The sequence below is a fragment of the Aspergillus multicolor genome (assembly GCF_047715735.1).
Source record: "Aspergillus multicolor strain CBS 133.54 unplaced genomic scaffold BDW74scaffold_24, whole genome shotgun sequence".
Classification (NCBI taxonomy): Eukaryota; Fungi; Ascomycota; class Eurotiomycetes; order Eurotiales; family Aspergillaceae; genus Aspergillus; species Aspergillus multicolor.
This window is the reverse complement of record NW_027395975.1, coordinates 424267-444328: the sequence shown is the minus strand read 5'-3', so window position 1 is coordinate 444328 and position 20062 is coordinate 424267. Positions and strand designations below refer to the sequence as shown.

The 20062-nt window shown below is 50.7% G+C and overlaps 5 protein-coding genes across 5 annotated transcripts; 2 read left to right on the top strand and 3 right to left on the bottom strand.

The window, feature by feature from the left end:
• The first annotated feature begins 818 nt into the window (after positions 1-818).
• Positions 819-3224, top strand: BDW74DRAFT_64037 (magnesium transporter CorA family protein). Its single transcript, XM_073733354.1, has 2 exons — positions 819-2539; positions 2605-3224. The coding sequence occupies exons 1-2, from the start codon at positions 1152-1154 to the stop codon at positions 3182-3184; spliced, it is 1968 nt and encodes a 655-aa protein (XP_073581163.1). The 5' UTR covers positions 819-1151; the 3' UTR covers positions 3185-3224.
• Positions 3225-3499: 275 nt separating this feature from the next.
• On the top strand, positions 3500-5780 carry BDW74DRAFT_64005 (MID1 family protein). The gene is made up of 2 exons (XM_073733353.1): positions 3500-4880; positions 4930-5780. The coding sequence occupies exons 1-2, from the start codon at positions 3692-3694 to the stop codon at positions 5559-5561; spliced, it is 1821 nt and encodes a 606-aa protein (XP_073581162.1). The 5' UTR covers positions 3500-3691; the 3' UTR covers positions 5562-5780.
• Positions 5781-5998: 218 nt separating this feature from the next.
• BDW74DRAFT_180933 (splicing factor ESS-2 family protein) lies at positions 5999-7417 on the bottom strand (the record flags this gene model as incomplete). Its single annotated transcript, XM_073729867.1, has 1 exon — positions 5999-7417. The coding sequence occupies one exon, from the start codon at positions 7415-7417 to the stop codon at positions 5999-6001; it is 1419 nt and encodes a 472-aa protein (XP_073581161.1).
• Positions 7418-7817: 400 nt separating this feature from the next.
• On the bottom strand, positions 7818-10927 carry BDW74DRAFT_186921 (uncharacterized protein). The gene is made up of 2 exons (XM_073731348.1): positions 10170-10927; positions 7818-10070 (listed from the first exon to the last, which is right to left on the bottom strand). Exons 1-2 carry the CDS (start codon positions 10651-10653, stop codon positions 8149-8151), a joined length of 2406 nt encoding a protein of 801 aa, XP_073581160.1. The 5' UTR covers positions 10654-10927; the 3' UTR covers positions 7818-8148.
• Positions 10928-14331: 3404 nt separating this feature from the next.
• On the bottom strand, positions 14332-19908 carry BDW74DRAFT_169608 (putative RNA polymerase II transcription elongation factor (Ctr9); the record flags this gene model as incomplete). The annotated part of the gene is made up of 4 exons (XM_073727018.1): positions 14332-17058; positions 17125-18065; positions 18680-18999; positions 19061-19908. 4 exons carry the CDS (start codon positions 19906-19908, stop codon positions 14332-14334), a joined length of 4836 nt encoding a protein of 1611 aa, XP_073581159.1.
• Positions 19909-20062: the final 154 nt, after the last annotated feature.

The window sequence follows — 20062 nt, the reverse complement described above, 5'->3', positions numbered from 1 at the left end:
AGTGGTCCCATAAAGTGTGGTGGAAATGATCGATGTCAGCAGAGCTTCAATCCTGAAAATAATTAGAGATTTGGGGGTATTAAAATTCTAGATCACACCTGTTAAGGTTATTATTGCTGTCATAGGGATAAAAGACGGCCCCCCTTGTTGGGTGCCATTTTAACATCATTGGTAGCCAACCATTCGGCAGATTCGGAGGCTCTGACAATAACACTAATAATCCTAGCTCTTTATGCTTTAATCCCTCAATGCGGAAATCTCTGCTAGTGATACGCCCCTCTTTTTTGGTGGTGCTTTTCCTTGATTTCTTTGCCCTTTGACATATCTTCCTTTTCTTGCTTGCATATATACAGACTCTCTTCTGCTTGAGTCTGTGAATCCATTTCGCCCTTTTAGAACCTCTATGTTTGAGCTGCATTTCCAGAATCAACATTTTTTTTATTACACAGTGTGGGTTGTGGCAATAATACCTAGCTTTGCCCATCACTTTCCCTACTACGTACGGAGCAGCTGAATCCTGAATCTTACCATTAAGATTCTCAAAGTTTCCTCCCAGCTCGACAACCCACCCCCTATACTCGATATCGGAACGGATACTTAAGTCAGTCCTTGAATTTCGGACATCGACTAGTTGACCTCTGTTTTGATAATATCAAGCCACCATCGGTTACGTCAAACGGACGTTCTGCGGTGAACTGATCGCAGAACTCGCCTCGAGGAGTCTTTCTTGACGAAACCTCCCCGCTGCAACAACGGAGCGCCAGCGCTCCTTTCGGTTTCACTCAGTCAAGTTGGCGGGACTTCGCTACTCTCAGTCCTCTTTCTTGCACCCTCTCCTGGGCCCCAAGTTCAGGGTCTTCTGCGGGGGAGACACCAGACCCCCCTAACTGGGCTTTCTCGTTAACACCTTGAATCTGGCACACGGACGCGCATCGGTAATGCCAGGCCCTTGCGAGGGGTCTGGCTAATGGATGGAGGAGCAACTATTCCGGGACTAGTTAACTCATCCTCATTCTTGTGATTGGACACTGGAAACACTACATCAATACTGGTGACCGTCCTCGACATTAAATATTTGTGAACAGACTGCGCAGGCGCAGCGGCAATCCTTCTTACATACCCAACACCCTCGCACGGTAAATCACTCGAAAATGTCCGAGTCCGCGAAGTCAGAGAAGTACATGGACCTAACCAGGTTCAGCACCCCAGTGCCTGAACTAGACGACCATCGATATCACTTGGATAATCAGCCTCGCATTGAAGCGACACCAGATGTGGCACTGAGCCGTCAAAATACCATCCAGCAGGGAATAATGGAGGTGCCACAGCGCCCTGACCTACTGCAAATTCAAGATGTATATAGGGATTCTGGGCCATTCTCACGGGATTTTGAACAAGCAATATTGGATGATGATCGATCAGTGAATGATTTGAACGCCATGGGACGCCGCATCTCGGTTGATCTCGCTGGCAATGCACGCCATGGTCGGACATATAGTCGCACGCACCAAGATGTCGGAAACAGGTCGCGGGAAAGTTCGGTTTCCGCTAGATCATCATCGCCGCCCAATTCCGTCGACGCTTTTGCAGACCCCCGTCGCCGTGAGCGCGCAAATACCTTAGAAAGCCATGGCCCCCCAGATCTCGAGGCTATCCTCCAGCGCACTGTCTCCGGAGGTACAAGACGACCTACTTTTAGCAACGCTAGTGTCATTCGACCACAACCAGGTGATCTGGATTCTCCAGAGGACACATGCGTGCCGCAGTTCGAAGAACCTGGAAGGATTCCGGTCATTGACTACGAAGAATTGGAGGAGTTCGTAGCTTTGCATCAGAAAGCGAGACTGCCAATCAACCGGCGCAATCATAGCGTCAGTTCACAAGACAAATACTCGCGAATTTTTAACGACCTTCGTCCTAGCGCCGAAATCACTACCGAGATTGATGAGAAGCGCAACTCAAGGACTGGGTTTTCCTCTGAGGCTTCGACGCCGCCAGAATTCAACGAAAAGATCTTCAATCAAGCGAACGAGAAGAAGTTACTGGATAAACTGAAGAACGAGAATGAACCAACTCGGTTCGGCTTCTTCTCCTCTGAATCACAGAGCACCGTGCACGCAGCTGAATTAGGGGACCTTGTCCTACCCGGTGACACTTTTCGAGATCTCTTTCAGCTTGGACCTGATGGCGGTGTCTGGTGGCTGGACGTTCTGAATCCGACCGAGGCAGAAGTGGGCGCAATCTCAAGGGCGTTTTCGATTCACCCTTTAACAACAGAAGATATTCTGACTCAGGAATCGCGTGAGAAAGTTGAACTTTTCAAGCAGTATTATTTTGTCTGTTTCCGGACATTCTACCAACTTGACAAGACTAGTGAACAGTTTATGGACCCCGTAAACTTCTATATGGTTGTTTTCCGTGATGGTGTTCTTTCTTTCTCATTCACCGAGAATCCCCACGCCGCAAATGTCCGGAAAAGAATCGGAAAGCTCCGCGATTACGTGTCGCTCAGCAGTGATTGGATCTGTTATGCTATGATGTAAGTTAGCCCTTCCGTCTTGTGCTGGCTACAAGTACGGCAGTTGATGCTGATTGTATATAAAGTGACGACATTGTGGATAGTTTTGGTCCCGCGATTCGGGAAATTGAGGTCGAAACTGAGGCAATTGAAGACTTGGTGTTCATTGCGCGCATGGACGACTTTGAATCATTCTTGCCTCGCATTGGCAGTTTGCGGAAAAAGGTCATGAGCTTGATGCGCCTTTTGGGCGGTAAGGCCGATGTCATTCGCGGTTTTTCGAAGCGGTGCAACGAGCAATACTCTGTAACCCCTCGCGGTGACATTGGCCTTTACTTGGGTGATATTCAGGACCACGTTGTGACTATGATGTCTAACTTGGCGCATTTCGAGAAGATGCTCAGCCGGTCTCATACCAACTATCTTGCTCAGTTGAACGTGACAAACCTGGTATTAGGAAACCACGCCAACAAAGTCTTGAGTAAGGTGACGCTCATTGCTACAATACTGGTCCCGATGAACCTTATCTGCGGTTTGTTCGGAATGAATGTTCACGTGCCCGGGCAAGATGTGCCAGGATATGGTTGGTTCTTTGGCATTATTGGAGTCCTTGCTGCGGTTGTTGTTATTAGTGGCCTAGCGGCGAGGTTCTACAAGCTTGTGTAAAGTTGGCAGGCTGTTGATACTACACATTGGCTGAAGTTATTTGGTGTATATTTCCTGTTCTTTCTCTTGTATTCTGGTGATTAAGTATTACTGAGTTTGTATATCACACATCTTGGAATAGGTTGTATGCAAAAGGCCGTTTGCACTACGTATCCATCTTTTCTTAGTATACTCTCGTCCGTCGAATCCATTCTATTTTTGGTAGTGGAGACGTGGCGGTGCAGACTCACGGGTTGTCTGTGGCATTGCGGCTAGGCAGAAAAGATTCCATGCATCCCATTCAGATCATCGAACAGGAGGTACTCCGGAGTAAAGGTTGGATATACTGGCCACTCCGCTCGGTTAGAATAATAATGCCGCATATTTCAGCTCGATAGCTCAGTTGCGCTTGCCTAGCCCGTGTATGGCTCGGGTTCTCCCCAATCCACCTCCGCCTTCACGAATCGGTTGCTCCGCTCCGTCGTGAGACGGGAGCTGTCACTATCCCACACTATTGACAATCTCTACATGCTACTGATGGCCCAGGGCTGGGCTGGAGCATCTGAACGTCCTGTGCGACGGAGATCCGCGCACCGACAATACCGCCTTGGTGCGACAGTGAGCCTCACTATCCTCCTCGCAGTACTTGTTATCGCCATCGGTCCCGCGTTTGTTACTGGCACAGGTCTAGGATACCCCTCTCCAGAAAATGGATATGGCCGTTTACTGGCCAAGGACGAGACTCGTGCGGACTTTCCTTATTTGCTTGGTTCGTTCAACGGCCTGCTCATAGATCGCGATGTTGCAAACAGCGCAGGACATGCGCGGCGATTGGATATTGTGAGTCGGGCGTCTGATGACAGACGCTCACTTGAGAACAATAGATTTGTGACGAGGGAGATCCTGATGGGTGAGCTTCAGCAATGGTCGTTTTCGCCAGGTGCCGCGGCCAGCAACAGCTCCAGCACGCAAAGCAGTAACAGTTCGAAACGCGCGACTACCACTGTCTATATTTCTCTCACGATCTGCTCGGGGCCGATACTCAACGAGTCGATTCCCAACAGCTTCCAGAGTTTACCTCAGTTGACTGTTTATTTCTCGACTTCCGATTCCCTCCGGGACCCAGGGCCGCATCATGAGGACGATAGTGGCCAAGTTGTTCGTAACTCTACAGAGGGATATATGAGCGCGGCTATGCCAGCGGAAACCGATCTGTACATTGCTGTAGCCGCGCCAAATGGTGGAAATTATTCCGGGTCCTATTCTTACCAGATGGCGGCCTCCACGGATGCTTTCTTCCATACCGTTGACGATCAGACTGATCCGCTTTCTTTTATCGATTCGGGTTCGGAGACGGCCCTTCTCACCACAGACAAGCCTGCTGATCAGATGCTCAGCGAGATTCAACGGAAACAATGGAAAAACAACACTGTGGTCTACAAATTCTTTGTCAACAGCGCGAATAGCGCCGTTGGATCCGGATTATCGCGATCCCTCTGCGCCCTAGAGCAATATTCAGAAGCCGGCGAGGGACATAATGTACAAGCAAGCAGACGTGGAACCGACAATTTACTGGAGCAGTTCTACGTCACGAGCCTCAACCGTAGCTCGACGTATGTTGGCTCACTGGCTCTGGGCAACTCGACTAACACTGGGAATGGCATAATCGGTGGAGGAGGGAAGGTTTGGAAAGCGAAGGAGTTTTCTACAAAATCTGGTTTGTTCCTCTATCTGTTGATTTTTGATTACGTAGCTAACAGAATAAGATGGCAATTGCGACGTGATCTACGACCTCAGCTTTTGCTCCGATGTAGCCTACTCAGTCCCTTCCAACCCATCATTAAACATGTCCGACATCCGCACCAAGTACGACGACTACGCAGCTAACCTCTACAAGAACTTCGACTATTCCCTTCAGCAGATCCAATGCAACACTTCCAACGAAACCATCTTCTCCATGGCGGTGGGGTGCCATGACTGCGCAGCCGCCTACAAATCTTGGCTTTGCGCCGTCACCATTCCTCGATGTGATGACTACTCGAGCACGTCCAACAAGACCGCCGTCATGGTTCGCAACGCCGCCCAGCCCTTTCCAAATGGCACCGAAATCACGAACCAAACACTCCGCGATAGCCCCATCACCAAAGGCCCCAGAAACAGCGGGCTAATCGACAAAGAGATCAACCCCGGCCCATACAAGGAAGTTCTTCCCAACGTCAGAATTTGCCATGAACTGGTGCGGAGTTGTCCTATGTCCCTTGGCTTTTCGTGTCCAAGCGGGAAGTATCTCACATATGCATACGATACCAGCGTCGCGCCAGGCTTGCGGGTAACTTGTCCTTCGTGGACCGCTATGATGGCGTGTTACATACTGGCGACTGTATTATGGTCTTTCTAGAGTAAACACTCATCACGTTTTGTGCTAGGCCTTATCCATAGAGGCCTACCTGCGCTACATATACCCCTTCTTCGTACTGTTACACTCTTTACAGATATTTCCGATGTGGACCACGGTCCTGAGCGCGTTTTTAATTCAGGTTATGAATATGACGCTCAATGGTTATTATTCAGAGCGACATACTCCATAGGTATCTTGCGCTTCGAATCACGTGCCAGCGCTGGGCAGAATGGTATGCATATTGAACCGAAGAAATGCTTACTCACATTGTGCCAGGTAAAATGTATGATTGTGGTTTGGAATAGTAGTATCATATGCATAGCAATGGTATCATATCTAAATTTGGATAACGCCCATGAAGCCAATCTTTGACGCCTCAATAAGAATCCGCTAGAACGCAAGCACACAGAACAAGTTTGATAATAGAGCAAGCAGACTCACTTCTGCTTCCTTGGCGTTGGAGTCCACATATTCTTCAGCGCTGATGACGACGATGTCTCCCGCCTAGGTGTCCCCATGCGGAATAGGAGCTTCTGGGCCGCCGGCGTAAGCAATTTATGCGCACCTCCTGAGCCTGGCGTCGCAGAGCCAGGGGTGCGGAGCCCAAAGTCCAATCTCGGGCTGCTGGCGAATCGCGGAGTTGCCGTGAGGGAGGTCTTGGTGGTCTGGGCGGTCTTCTCGGCCCGCTTTGTGCGGGCCACGCGGTCAACCATGCGGTGGTGGAGAGCCTCGCGGCGGCGGTTCTGCTTAATTTCGAATGGGTAGGGCGTGGTGTCGCTGGCGCCTAGGATGCCGAGATCATTGAATTTAGATCCCGCCTCGGAGGCGGTTCGCGTGGTAGCGGGTTGGGCCTCCGGTTCGTCTTCGTCGACAAAGGCATAACCATTTACTCTTGGTGTTTCACCGCCGCTGTAGCCTGCTTCTGTGTCCGTTTGGCGTGGTCTGCCGGCGATAGCGTCTTGGATAGCTGATAATGATGGGGATGGCGGTACTGCGTTGCTGGTCTCTGAAGAAGGTTCCTCGGCGAGCCTAGTATTCTGGTATACCACCCGCCTTGGACCAGCACGCGAAGCAGCCTCGGCCCTCTGCTGGACAGTCTCGTACGAGTCCTCGATGGACGAAGGTAGGAACATCAGCGAGTTCTCCGCCTGGGGTTTCCACCCGTCCGGTTTAGCAGGCCGGGAATCTAGGTCCGTCTTGATGGCAACCTGCTTCTGCTGATCCGGTTTACCAACTTGAGATTCAAGGCGTTTAGTTTCCCGTTGACGGTGCGCAATTTGCCGCGCAGTCAGGATCTTATTCTCACTCCAGAGCCAAGCATGTTTCTCACGACGCTTGGTATTTTGCTGATCCAACAACTTATTGAATGACTCATTGTCCTCGCTGGTGTACTTCGCCTGAAAATCAAGCAAGCCCATTCTCGAGACGTCCGGTCCTTGTTCCCTTTGTGGATCCGTAGCTGCTGTTGTTGCCGAAACAACGGACATAGGTGTCTCCCCTCCCCAACCTGCTGGGGTATCTCCAGGTGCACCGGCACTTCTAAATTGTGGCGTCGTACTTCGGGAGTCGAGCTGTAGTCGGGAACGCCCGGGAGTCATCATCAAATCCGTCAGCTTCTTTCGTGAAGTCGTAATCCATTCTTCGTCTTTTGAGTCCAGTGCGTCGAGGTATTCCTGCTTTACCTGGGACTCCAATAAGCCAGGGAAGTAGTCTCGTGCAATAATATGCGACAGAGCATCGGTGTAAACATCTTCATCGAGAACGATGGCAGGGCGTTTGATGCGTTTCGGCGGCGGCGGCGGAGGCATTAGACTCATATCATTATCGCGTTTCGTGAGCGCCTGCGAGTGAGACATTTTGTAGTCAGGAATGCTATTGTGCCTTAGACCACTCCGTGAAGAAGAGCAAGTTAGAGGGAGACATGCTGACATCTCGATGCTACTGTATACCTATGTGCGGCAGAATGGTCCCACCGTCAGGGCGGTGTCTGATAAAATTGTCATACCGTATGACATCAGTGCCAGGCTAGATACCATTGACGCTCTACGCATCAGCGCATCAGCTAACAGAATCAACTCGGTACTCAGATTCCGTGAATCAGAGTTCCCATTCAACACCAAAAGATGAGATTTGGCTGACGAATTCGATGACTCTATGTATAAAGGAATAAATCCAGGTCCCTGATACTGACGGGCAGGGAACAAAAACAAGAATGAAACCCGAATGACAGATATGTAAGTCCTATGCAGCCTTTTCCGGTCCACCCATGCCCAAGAGAAAACAAACACTATGTAATACCCCTTCATGTTTGAACCCTTTTGGAAACAACCGCTGAGAAATGCCAGGAGTAATGCAACAAAAGATCTTCATAAACGACCATGAAACTGAGATATGAAAAAGAAATTCATCGCAAAAGACAGTGTAATGCAAACCTGTATGATGATTCATAAAGTCGTGGAGAAAGGTCTATGACCGGTTGTTGGAGGTTGAGGTCTTCTGATCAAGGAGTATTATAGAACGAAGAATAGTGAGGAAGCAAAAGCAGACGCATGGTTCTTGGGGCCAAGCGGGTCCAGAGGTATGCGACTTATGAGTTTGCAGGTGAGGGAAGAGCCGGCGAAGGGAAAAGCGAGTAGGATGGTGTGCGACCTTTCTTTCGAAGTGCGCTCTTCGAAGGAAGTTCAGGTCTCATGGCCTTGCTTACCAAGGGAGCGGCCTCCACTTCGGACGTGGATTTCGCGCGATCGTAAGGGTTTACGCCCATCAGCTTGGTGGAATCGGTGCTACTATTGCCATCCGGCCGAGACATGATTTGGGTCTCAAGTTCTCGTGCTAAGCTTTTGGTCTGCCGATGATTGGACGAGCGGGAGGAATCGTTACGCACTAACTCGGACTGTTCGCCAGGAAGCATAAGGTCTGAGGAGGAAAAGTCGCGGCTACTTGCCAGACTATGTACCAATTCAGGCACACTTGTTGTCGAAACAGACGATCGATGCTTCCGTACAATCGAGGCAGCACGGGACAAGATTAGGCTTTCTTGTGAATTGTATTTGCTGATGGGGGAAAAGCTGCTCCGAGGAGAGACGGGCTGGTCTATAGCCTGAAGCCCGCTCTGTGAGTAGAATGAGAAATGTCGATCTGATTCTCCATCAGTAGCGAGGTAATCCTCGTACAGAGCATCCGGGGTGATGCTTTTACTCAAACCCCCTGATAACATTGAGGAACTGACTGATGGGAAGAAGTCTCCATTCTCCTCTCCCTCATAAGCAGTACTCGAAGAGTTTGTGGCTAGGCGTGAGCTAGGCGGTGACTGCAAACAGCTGGGATCCAAGTCAGGAGTGGACAAGTCCGACGTGCCAAGGTACCTTGAGTTTGTCGAAGACACAGTGTGATGAGCTGACGAGGTAGTAGGATTGGAGGCGGTCACATTAACCGCGACCCTATTCGAGTCTTCGAACGAAGTCCGTGCCCAGTCGAAGTCCGAATTTGATTCAGCTGCGTGTTCGTAGCAGTAGTCAATATCGTCATCCCAAGACTCGTAGATAGTCTCGTGGATGGTTTTATGAACCGAAGATTGCCTGCGAAGGGACGACTGAGCGCGGTGTTCGTCTATGGGCATGACCGCTCGATCTGCAAGGTATTGAGGCAGAGTAGGCGACCCCAGTGCTTCGGTGAATTTTTTTGAGAGTTCCTTGGCTACGTCAATCGACAAGTGGGCTTTCGAGGCGACAATAGCTTTGGGAGACACTTGACTCCCAAAAGATGCCGGGTATTCTGATTGCTGAGATTGGGGGCTATCATGCCAGTGCGTTGCCTCGTCCTCCTCCGGAACATCTTCCAATTCGAATGTCGGGCTTGCGAGTGTCGGCGCAGTTCTCGTTTCTGAACTATCATTATCGACACTGGTGGTAATGGCATGACTCAGGGTTGACCGCATCATCCCCTCCACAGTGCGGCTCTTTGGTGAAACGCCGTGTGTCGAATCGTCACCCGCATAGTAGGCATGTTCCGCGTAATGTTGCCGGGAGTCCAAGTCCAGAATTTCATCGATCACTCGAGGCGAAGGCTCGGGTATCTCGGGTGAAGACGCCAATCTAGGCGAAGACGCACGGGGTGGTGACGATGCAGCATCGCCGCGAGGATACCTTGGTACAGGCCGCGAGAAATTCTCAAACACCCGTGACTCTCGCAAAGGCCGATATTCTAAAACTTGTGGACTGGTGGGTCTCGCCCCAGGCGAACATGGTGGACTAATAGGCAATGGGCCCTCGATACTGTCTTCAGGTACGCAATGACACAGATCTTCCGTGGAAAGGCTTCGCATTTGTATATCCTCTGCTCGAATGCCCTTCAGGTTTGTGACGGGCTTTTGGGAGGCTCGGATGGCGGAGAATTCGGTGACTAATTCATTCTCACGGGTCTTGCCTAGCGCCTCGAATTGAGCAGGGCTGGTATGAGTCAGGTGGTGGAAATCGAAGGGATCTGAGATCATGCGCTTCATATGCTCATCTATATCACGCCAATAAGAGATGGGTCAACTAAAGGCCACCAGGAGTAGATATATCCTTCTCCGTGAGGTTCCTGGGACTCTTTGGAAAAGAAACTTACGGTTATCGTTCGACCGAGACTTGCGACGGCTAAAATCGAAACGAGATTTATCGCGTTCTGCGTCCTCTTCTTCATCTAAGGGGCCGACCATAGTGACCTTGCTTCCTTGACGGCGCAAAATGCGGCTTCCACGTAGGAAGAGTGACTTTGTTGCACTTTCATGCCGGTCGTGGCGCACGCCGACTGCAGGGGTTATCCGGTCCTCATGCGCGAAGGGCAAAGGGACGTTCTCATTGGAGGCCATTGATGAGGCCTGTGAGCGGCGCGAAGAGGTGACAGAGGGAGTAGAAGTTGTGGTATTGCTTCGAGAACGGCCACTGAAGACGGACAATCTTTTAGGGCTCTGGGTATGAGCGGTCGACCTTGACCGCATATGAATGGAATGATCGGGGGTGTCACTGCTGGATGCACCGGTGGAAGGACGGTCGAGATCCTGCGCCATTGGGCGAGGGGCCGAAACCGAGAAATGAGGGCTCAATGGCATGGTGGAACAGCGTCGGTACCGCGCAGCACGCACACGAAGTGCAAATGGACCGGTACAAGTTGAGCGTATTCCTTAAGAGTCGGGACAGGCCTCGTGGAGCAGGGCCGGCTTTTAGTAAGGACGGTTACGCCTTGGATGGGATTGACCGGGCCCTGGCCTGGACCATGGTAAGAGAATGGAAATGAGACAATGGGATTGTCGTGAGGGAGCTAAGTATATGGTGGGATAGAATAACAAAAATAGGGACGAGAGGAAGATCAAAAGTGGCGTGTGAAGCTGAAGGAATGGAACGACGATTGTCACAGACGCAGCGAGCGCAGAAGTCTGGATCAGAAACAATTAGAATCTGGCGGAGGGAGCGCACTAGCGGCAGTGTGGGCTGGAAAGTATACTCCGTATCTTCAATGAGTGACCAAGATGAAAGCGGGATCGGGGACTGCAATGAGAAGAAGTGAAGAAAAGGAGAGCGTGGGAAAAGAGAGACAGGTAGGCAGGCAGGAAGGAAGAAATGTAGAATACCACGATGACTAGCACCGTGAGGGAATATCGCTGAAATAATAATAATCGCTGGAGAGGCAGGGAAAATAAAACTCCTATAGTCCAGCCTATAATATTAATAGAATACTGTAATTTCTTTAATTCTTAGTGCAAATGTATGATGTGCGTAAGAAATTATGGGGATTCTCCGAGGCTCCCATTATTCCAGCCTCTGACGCCGTCAACCACCTCCATTATTTGTATATACACGCCCTACTCCAGTACTAATCTACCAGAACCACATCACCTCCCTTGCCAGCGCCACAGGATCTCTTCCCGACGTGTGCTAGGGAGAGAAGCTAGGGACACGCGACGGCAAGCTCCTGCATGCGACGTACATGAGTATAGTAGTCTCAAGCGACAAGGGGGAGACACTGATGCCGTGCGTACGGCGCAGGGACCATGAGAAACAGGAGCAATACGGTCCGGCGTTGGAGGTCGACTCTTTGACGATTATTATCATCAAGTTCCACGGTAGCGACGGCGTGCCCCGTAGGTTCAGCGCTGGTCGATCGTATCCCACCTATCTATCTATCTAGCTAGCTACCCTGACAAGATAGATAGGTAGGCGCTCTACCTATACGGAGTACAGTATAAAAAGAAAAGGAGACGGCACTACGGCAGGGATGTGACGTGGGAATCCCGCCCCAGCCTCAAGTAGTTGCTCCTGGCGTGGACGGGCTGGAGGTGGCTAACCGTTGCATCACACTTGCTCCTTTGCTGTTGGAGACTAGGAGTCAGAGAAGATGATCCCGTTCCAGACTCGTTTTGCATCCACTGCCTGACAACCAAGTGCGGTAGGTATCGGCGGGTGGGTTCTGCCTCGTCTGGATCGCGTTCTCAGGGGAGTCGGAAAAGGAAAAAGCACGTTCTTTGGGTCGAAAATATGAAATGAGGTCGACCGAAGCGGGAAGCAGCGAACGAAACTAGAAAGGAGAGCGTTAGTCAGTTTTCTTAGTGAGGAGAGGATGCATCGAAAGCCCATGGAAGGCTTGCACTATCGGATTGTGTCACATCAGGCAGAGCGGGTCCCTGAGCATCAGAAGTCAGGAATCTTAGCTTGTTCCACCTCTCGAACTCCCCTGTCTGAGACTGATAGTCCCCAGGTTGCCAACAAACAGGTGAACAGTGAACAGTAGTAGTGAAGCACTGAAGAGTGAGTACTGGATGAAACTGGAGCCCAAGGCCCGCCAAAACTAAGGAACACGAGATGTCAACTGAAAGTCAATGCAGGCACCGTCAACGCTCTCCCCACATGGTTGAGCCCCGTGAGTGGCCGCCTACCGTGGCACCGATCCTGTGCCCTGGGCCGATTCTCGCGGCGCATCCTTCTTTCAGCTACCGTTGGTTACAAGCCTATGGATCTCTCAAGATGGGACAGTGATCGCCATGTCAATTGAGGTCAAGAGTTGAAATGTCATTGTCAGTTATGAAGATATGCACGCATTGCCTGATGGAGCTGAAAATGGACTCGGCAGTTCAGTGTTCACAGTTGATCCATCATGGGCCCGTGGGATGAAGGCGCCCAGTCTTGCTCTAGATTCAGAGATTCAGAAGAGAACGTGACTGGACCTCACAACAACATTAACAATAATAATAGTACACGAGGCTTCAAAGGCTCTAGAGTTCAGACCCGAGACTTCGAGCAAACCTCAAACATCCTGGAGACAAATGCATGCAGGATGACGCAGTGTCATGATTTATGCTGGATGATCACACTGCCAGTACCTGCATTCAGCACGAGTGGCTTCCGTGACCTGTCACCTACATCCAAAGCTATTGCTTTTTCTCTTTCTTCGTGCCAGCCAGCTGGGTTCTCAAAGAGACGGTTGACAGATACCGACAACCGAGTTGATTCACTCAAGATTCGATAGTCCGATGGTCCCAAGACTAGTAGTCTAGGTAGTGTGGAATAATAATAATGTCAGGCTGCGACTACTTGGGCCTCGGCCGGAACGTGATTGAAATTCCCTCGTTGATCCACTCTGTTTCAGCGTCTTGCTCTGTCACGACTCACGATGGGGCGAGGTCTAGAGTCTAGACATAGCAAACATGTCTGTTGGACTTGGTGCCCTTGCACCTCACTTCTTTGAAGTTTTGGTGCAGGCAACCAGCTGCATCAAAGATTATTGCGTTCAGGCTAGTCTATCTAGTCTAGCTACAACATGTAGACCTTGGAGCCGACACGACCGCGCTGTCTCACAAAAGCAGCACAACCTACAGCCAACCACCATCCCGACTTGACACCCAGGCTCATTATCTGTAGCACAAAATGGACATGGTCTTCTTCACAAGGAAGCCTCCCAGGGCCTGGGTATAACAACTCTGTCCCCAGGGGCTGTTACGTCCGGCGTCCAGCGATGGTATCGTCTCTGTCTGAGCAAAAGGGGTTCACCAATCATCACGGACCCCAGTCTGAAGTGACTTCTCTAAGGTTATGGGAAGGGGAGATCTTCCTCATTGGCTTCCTGAATCCTCTTCCAAGTTCCTTCCATCCTGATCCCTTAACGACCCATGGATCCCTTCAAGAATCATGATTGTTCAACTAGGACTGGCAATCATCAGACTAGTTCATCACCCTGTACGGAGTTGAACTACGGAGTAAACAGTAAGACCGCACCATTGTCTCAGATCTGAACCTTATTGACGCCTTTGCCCGTTCTTTCAGCAAAATCAGATCGGAATGGCTTAAATCCTGTAGGTTATGTCAGCAGCTTATTATCGTATCTAAGTCTAAGGCTCTAAGCATAAGATCGGTGGAGCATCTGCTTCGGTTATGCAATAGTTCAATCTCAAAGCCCCGGAACGAGGATGTAGTCTAGACGCCAATGCATTTTCGTACCAGATAGTCAGTCAGATCTGCGAGTATCTTCTTCTATAAGCTCGAGTTTCAACAGCACCTCAATATATGACGACGAGTCAGAGGCATTGACGTCTCGCGGTTATTGCCGGAATGACTCTGTAGATAGATCATAAATGAACCAAGTCAAGTCCGCATGTATTATATGCAGCAGAAAGCTCAAGTCTGAGTACATCCATCCCAACGCCAGATATACATCGTATGGGATCAGAGAGTAAAAAAAGCTCGAGGAGAAATGTAAACTACATCGTGGCAAATGAAAACAGAATAACGCAGCGAGACTACTCATCCTCGCCATCCTTCATCTCTGTGTCTTCTTCCTTTTCACTGAACAAGCCCCCATCGTCGTCGTCACCATCACCAGCCGCGGGAGCAGCCTCATCTTCCTCCTCGTCATCATCGTCAGCAACCTGCCTCGTGACTTTGGCTCTGCGCCGCTGTACAACGTCCTCCTCTTCATCTTCATCGTCTCCTCCAACGGGCGTAACAGCAGTGGGGTCTTCATCGTCATCTGAGTCAACCACCATTTCTGAGCTTTTGTACTTGCTCGAGGACTTTGCACTGCCGGAAGTGGCACCCCTCGACCTCCTCTCCAAGCGTCTGCGCTTCTTTGGTGCACCCTCCTCCTTGCCGCTCTCATCGGGTTCAGAACTACGGCCTGCCGCCGCGTCTCCATCATCATCATTGATGAAGTCATCCTCACGGCGCTGCTTCTTCCGCTTGGACGAGCCAGCCTTCTTCTTCCGCTTAACCCTTTCGCCGGTCTCGGACTCTGTAGTAAGCTCCGCCTCTTCACGGGCTCGTTCCTCCTCTGTGCGCTGAGCGGCCAGCCGTTGAGCCTCTTCGATGAGCTGCTGGCGTTCCTCCGCAATTCGCTGTTTCCGTTCACGCTCGGCCTCTTGTGCCTTGCGGACTTCTTCCTCGCGGCGACGAATCTCAGCCTCGCGGGCTTCGCGAGCCTGCTGCAGCTTAGCAGCATTTTTTTCCTCGTATTCCTTCTGGCTTTGTAGGGCACGCTCGAGTTGCTTGATGATCGTCTTGGACATGTTGGCGCGCTGCTCAAGAGACTCGGCAGGGTAGGGCGGATTTTTGACCTGAGCAATGCGCCCGAAGGTTTCGACTGCGGTGCGGAGGCCTTCGGCCGCATCCTGCACGTCTTGTACTGTCCGCTGTGTTTCCGGGAGACTGTAGGTTAGGGAGGCAATTTGATTTTGGACGAAGGCGACATTGAATTCGAGGTGCGATTGGGTGGGCGCGACAGAGTGTGCGCGCTGGGCGTAATCTAACGCTGTCTTCATGGCGGCGAGGCTCATCTCCTGCTTGCCCTTCAGAAGCCAGACGCGGCCGAGACAGGCGAGGATTTGGGCGTCACGGGCCCGGTCTTTGGATAATGCGGCCTCGTAGTGCTCGATAGAGCGCGTGTACTGACGTAGCTCTGCATAGACGTGTCCTAAGTTCAGGTAGACGCTGGCATCTTTCAGCGAGTCGCGGATCTTGGAGAATATTTGCACCGCGGTGCTCAAGTCTTTCTTATCGTCCACTAGGGCGATGGCAATTCCTTGCGCTGCGTAAGCGTTCCGCGGGTCCAGTTGAAGAGCCTTGTCAAAAAACTCAACGGCCCGCTCGTACATTTTACGCCGCTTCTCCTTCTCCTGGTCGGTTTCACGCCGCATATCTCTGGCAAACAGGAGGTGGACGTTACCCATGCCCGTTAGTGAGTATCTGTCATGCTTGTCAAAATATTGCAGGGTATGCTTGTGATGGCGCTGCTCATGGTCTTCTGCAATGTTTGCGGTCCGTTTTTTGGACTTGCTGAGATACCACCCGAACAGAGCCCGAACTTCAAGATTGGTCGAATCAGTCTCATAGAGCTTTGCCATCTTTTTGGGCCCTTCGTCCGTCGGGCTACGGCGAAGAGCGAGATATGTTAAGCGCGCGCTCGCCTCTGTGTAGTCGCCATGTCGTTCCAAGAGGCTCTCGTAGACCTTCTTTGCTTCGTCAGGCATATCAGACGCTTCATATGCCCGACCAAGGTTGTAGCTTATCGTTGTAACAAGCGCATCTGTGTCGAGTCCGCTCTCTTTCTCTTGTGAGCGGACGCAGGAGTCTAGCGCTGCTTGCAACATGGTGCGAGCCAAGTTGAGTTGCGAGCTCTGGTATAGGAAGCAACCCATGTTGTTAAGGAGCTGCGGAGGAAGATGTTGCCGGAGCGCAGCCTTGATTTCTTGCTCGTCTTCAAGACCCTCGGGGCGTTCTTCGTCGGGTATCTCAGACAGCTGTAGTTCTTCCAGCTGTGTCAAACACTGCATACTCTTATCCGGGGCGGTCTGCTCATACAGCCGAGAGAGGTATACTAAGACAGACTCGTCCGGTGTGATTTTTTTGTTTTCGTCCTTCCATAGCGCACGCACGCCTTCGAATAGAGTGATGGCCTTTTTGGCCTCGGCTGACTTGTCTTCTTTTGTACCACTGCGCTGCGCAGCAAAGACCTCCTCGGCATTAAGGGCGCCCAGGAGCATCATGCATTCCGGATTCTTCGTCTGCTGAATGATCTTCTCCAACTGAAACCTGGCTCCATCATAATCCTTGTTAGACACCTGCATTTGTACGGAGCCGAATTTGGCCGGAAGATAACCTTTGTCGCCTCCACCACGAGCCTGGTCCGAGCGGTTATAGAACTCCGCCGCTTTGGCAAAGTCACCTTCGTAATGGCATTTGCGACCGAGAAGGTACCATCCGTCGCTGGCTATTTGCATGACGTCGGTATTCTCAATGGATTTGCGAGCAAGGATATCAACAGTCGAATAGGCTTTCCGCAGAAGGAAATAACTACCGAACAGAGCGCAAGTCATGGGGTATTCCTTATCCAACTTGAATGATTTCTGAGTGTATTGTGTCATAGCCACCTTGTATAGTGAGCCAAATGCCGGGTCTGTTGTGGCATGTCGGGAGCTGTCGTAGAGGTAATATACCGCAAGGAGGATGCTGGCCACTTTTGAGTCAGGGTTCTGTATGGATAATAAGAACATTAGTCTCAAGTGCCTAAACAAGTCGCGTACTCTAAAATGACATACCAGTGCTAGGGCACGTTCCCAGGCAACCTTGGCCTGATCCTTGAAGCCTAATTGCCATAGACAGCATCCAATACCGATTCGCGGATCTGGATCAATCAATCCGGGCATCCTCATTAGAACTTTCTGGTACCCTTCCATCGCTTCTGCATATCGTCCAAGTAGATAATGCGCCCTCGCACGCCCGAGAATGGCCATGATATTCCTCCCACCAAATGCTTTTGACGACTCATCAAACTGCTTGAGAGCTTGTCGCAAGGATTCCACGCGTTCCGAGTTATCGACAGCACCGGGTCGAACCGGTCGCGGGGGATGTAGAGAGGCGCGCAACAAAGATAGAACACCACGAGCAAGGAATAGAGGTGGAAAGGACGGGTTTAAGCGCGAAGCCTCATTCAAAATTCCAGTAGCCTGTTGAATGTAGTAGTCCTTGGTTCTCGCTTCTGTTCCCAGACCCCCGTCTGACACCACCCGGGGCGCCTCTCGGCTCTTCAGCAAGTACAGCCAACATACCCATCCCAAAAGACCCAGCTTTTCCTTAGTAGCGCCTTGGGCAACTGATGCGAGACCCTTATTCAAGATGTCAATCGCATGATCGATCTGCTTGTGTTTGGCGTAGGCAAGCGCTATGATAACCCAAAAATTCTTCGCCGCTTTTTCATTCTCCAAGAGCGTGCATAGTTCGGTAGGGTCATCGGGAAGTCCTTCGAGACTGACTTCTACCTCGCTATCGAGTGTGGATGCAGGAATGTCAATGGCAGATGGGATGTCAGAAAAGCGAAGGTTGGCCAGAGAACTAGTCACAGAGAATGAATCCCCGTTGACACCGTTGGAATATTTGTTCTGTAGGGTGGTCATGGCGGGCGTATGCGAAGTTGTCCAATTGACAGCGCGAGCTTCAAGACGCGGAGATGAAAGCGCGGTCGGAAAAGGAGTAGCAGGACCTGTCGTAAAGCTCAGAGCTCAACTCATATTCAGTTCTATGCGAGAACCTGCAAGCAATATCAGAACAAACGGTGATCGTGCAACGAAAGAAACTGAGCGACCGCGTCTTCGGCTTGCCTGCAGCTCAGATTTCGGCCCAGTTGCTACGGTTGAGAGCCCGGGACAATGGTTTAGGTACAATTTGAGCCTGAGGCATGAACAGTGGCTAGGACACAGCCGATTTGTGGCGTCAAATCTCAACAACTACATACGACAATACAGTACGTTGATATACAGGATGTTTCAATTCTTGAAATGGGGCTGAGTTACATCCCGAGAAGTACAACGTAGGATGGATTTCATGCAGATTTCTACGTTAGTCAGGCCAACGACAAGAGAACGTCTATCAAGTAAGGAAAACAATCAATTATAACTCTCTAGAGCCTGTAAATAATAGGTCATCAGTCGTAAGGATAGGAATGGACATAATTCATAGTAAGCCCGCCCTAGAGATAGGCAGAGGAGATCCAGGACAGTTGCTTCGATGGCAAACGCATGGTTCATTGGCCCAGCCCTAACAGTTTAGGAACCCGACAAAGAAAAGCGAGTCCGAAAATAACCCTGAATATCCGACCGATCTCGGTCCAGTGCCTCAGTCTAACATGTGCCTCAGCGTACCCAGATTCGGCTGCATTTGATTGCGTTGCATCACCATCGCCTGCTTCGATGCTGCCGGCTAAGGAAGATGGAAATCGACCAGTTTCAAAGTATTGGTCAAGTAGTTCATCCTTCTCCGTCCAACGAGCCCTTAGCCAAGCATCAAATTCGTCCTGGTCGTCCAGGGGGATGTTGGTAACCGCGAAACGCCTCCAATACATGTTGACAGAAGTTGGCGGGCGTCCCTGGACATAGGTTGAGCGGAGAGTAAAATACTTATCGGCATAACTGCCTTTCCTATATACAGTGAACAGTCGTCAGCTATATTCGCAATAGTCAAAACAGCATCGCGACTTACGGTGGTCCCTCATATCCGACGGTGCAGTCGTATACCGACTCAACGGTTCCTCGTAATTGCCGCAAGCAAAAAAACAACCCTGTTGAACGAGGGAGAACCTGGTGCTTCAAAGGTGGAAACCCGTTCTTAACTCCGTACGCATCGCTTCGCCGCTTGGTGTTCATGGAAAGGTTCGTTCCTTCCGGGAAAATAAGTAACCACATCGGGTCGTACTTCGGAGAGCCCGAATCAGAGCCTATGTGCTGGGTCTTCAGCTTCTCCAAGCGGTGTTGGAGGCGAGGTTTGTCAGACAGCCATTTACGAGCCATAAAAATGAAGCCGTAGAACGTCATGCCCTGGCCGAGGATAGGTATGTACTTCAATGATTCCTTCAGGATAATGAAGATGTGGCCGTGCATCATGTTTGAGTAGGCAATCCACCAAAGATAGATCCAGTCGGTGTATACCTGGTGATTCGAAATCATCACGAGGCGCTCCGGGAAGGTTGTCTTTAGACGACCGTCGTCGGCAATGTGGATATGCCCGCGTACACTCTCATCGCCGCTGACCCGCACATATGTAGGGCAGCCCCATTCCGTAAGAGCTGTTATCACCAGTCCGAAAGATCGTTTTGTGGAAGCCATCCAAGCATAGTAATACTCTTTGTTAATTATGTACAGGGGACAACCGACCAGCTGTGTCACCAGGATGATGACACAACAGCAATTGAACCATGTTGCGAGAAGTAAAGAGCGCAGTACTTGCATGGGTATCCCATGTTTCAAACGTGGTTGAGCGTCTTGAGGGGCCAGAGGGTCGTCTTTCTTGTGAGCTGTCGGCTTCCGCTGTCGAAGCTCGGTTTCGCTCATGATGGCGGAGGGTTGTTGTGTTCAAACAGCGGACGGAGCACGACAATAATAGTACTCAAAACGAGCGAGATAAAAGCTCTGGGCTACAATTATTAGCCTATAGTCCCTGGAGGTCGTCACGCGACCAGCTTGCAGGGCCATGAGTCAAGCAGCT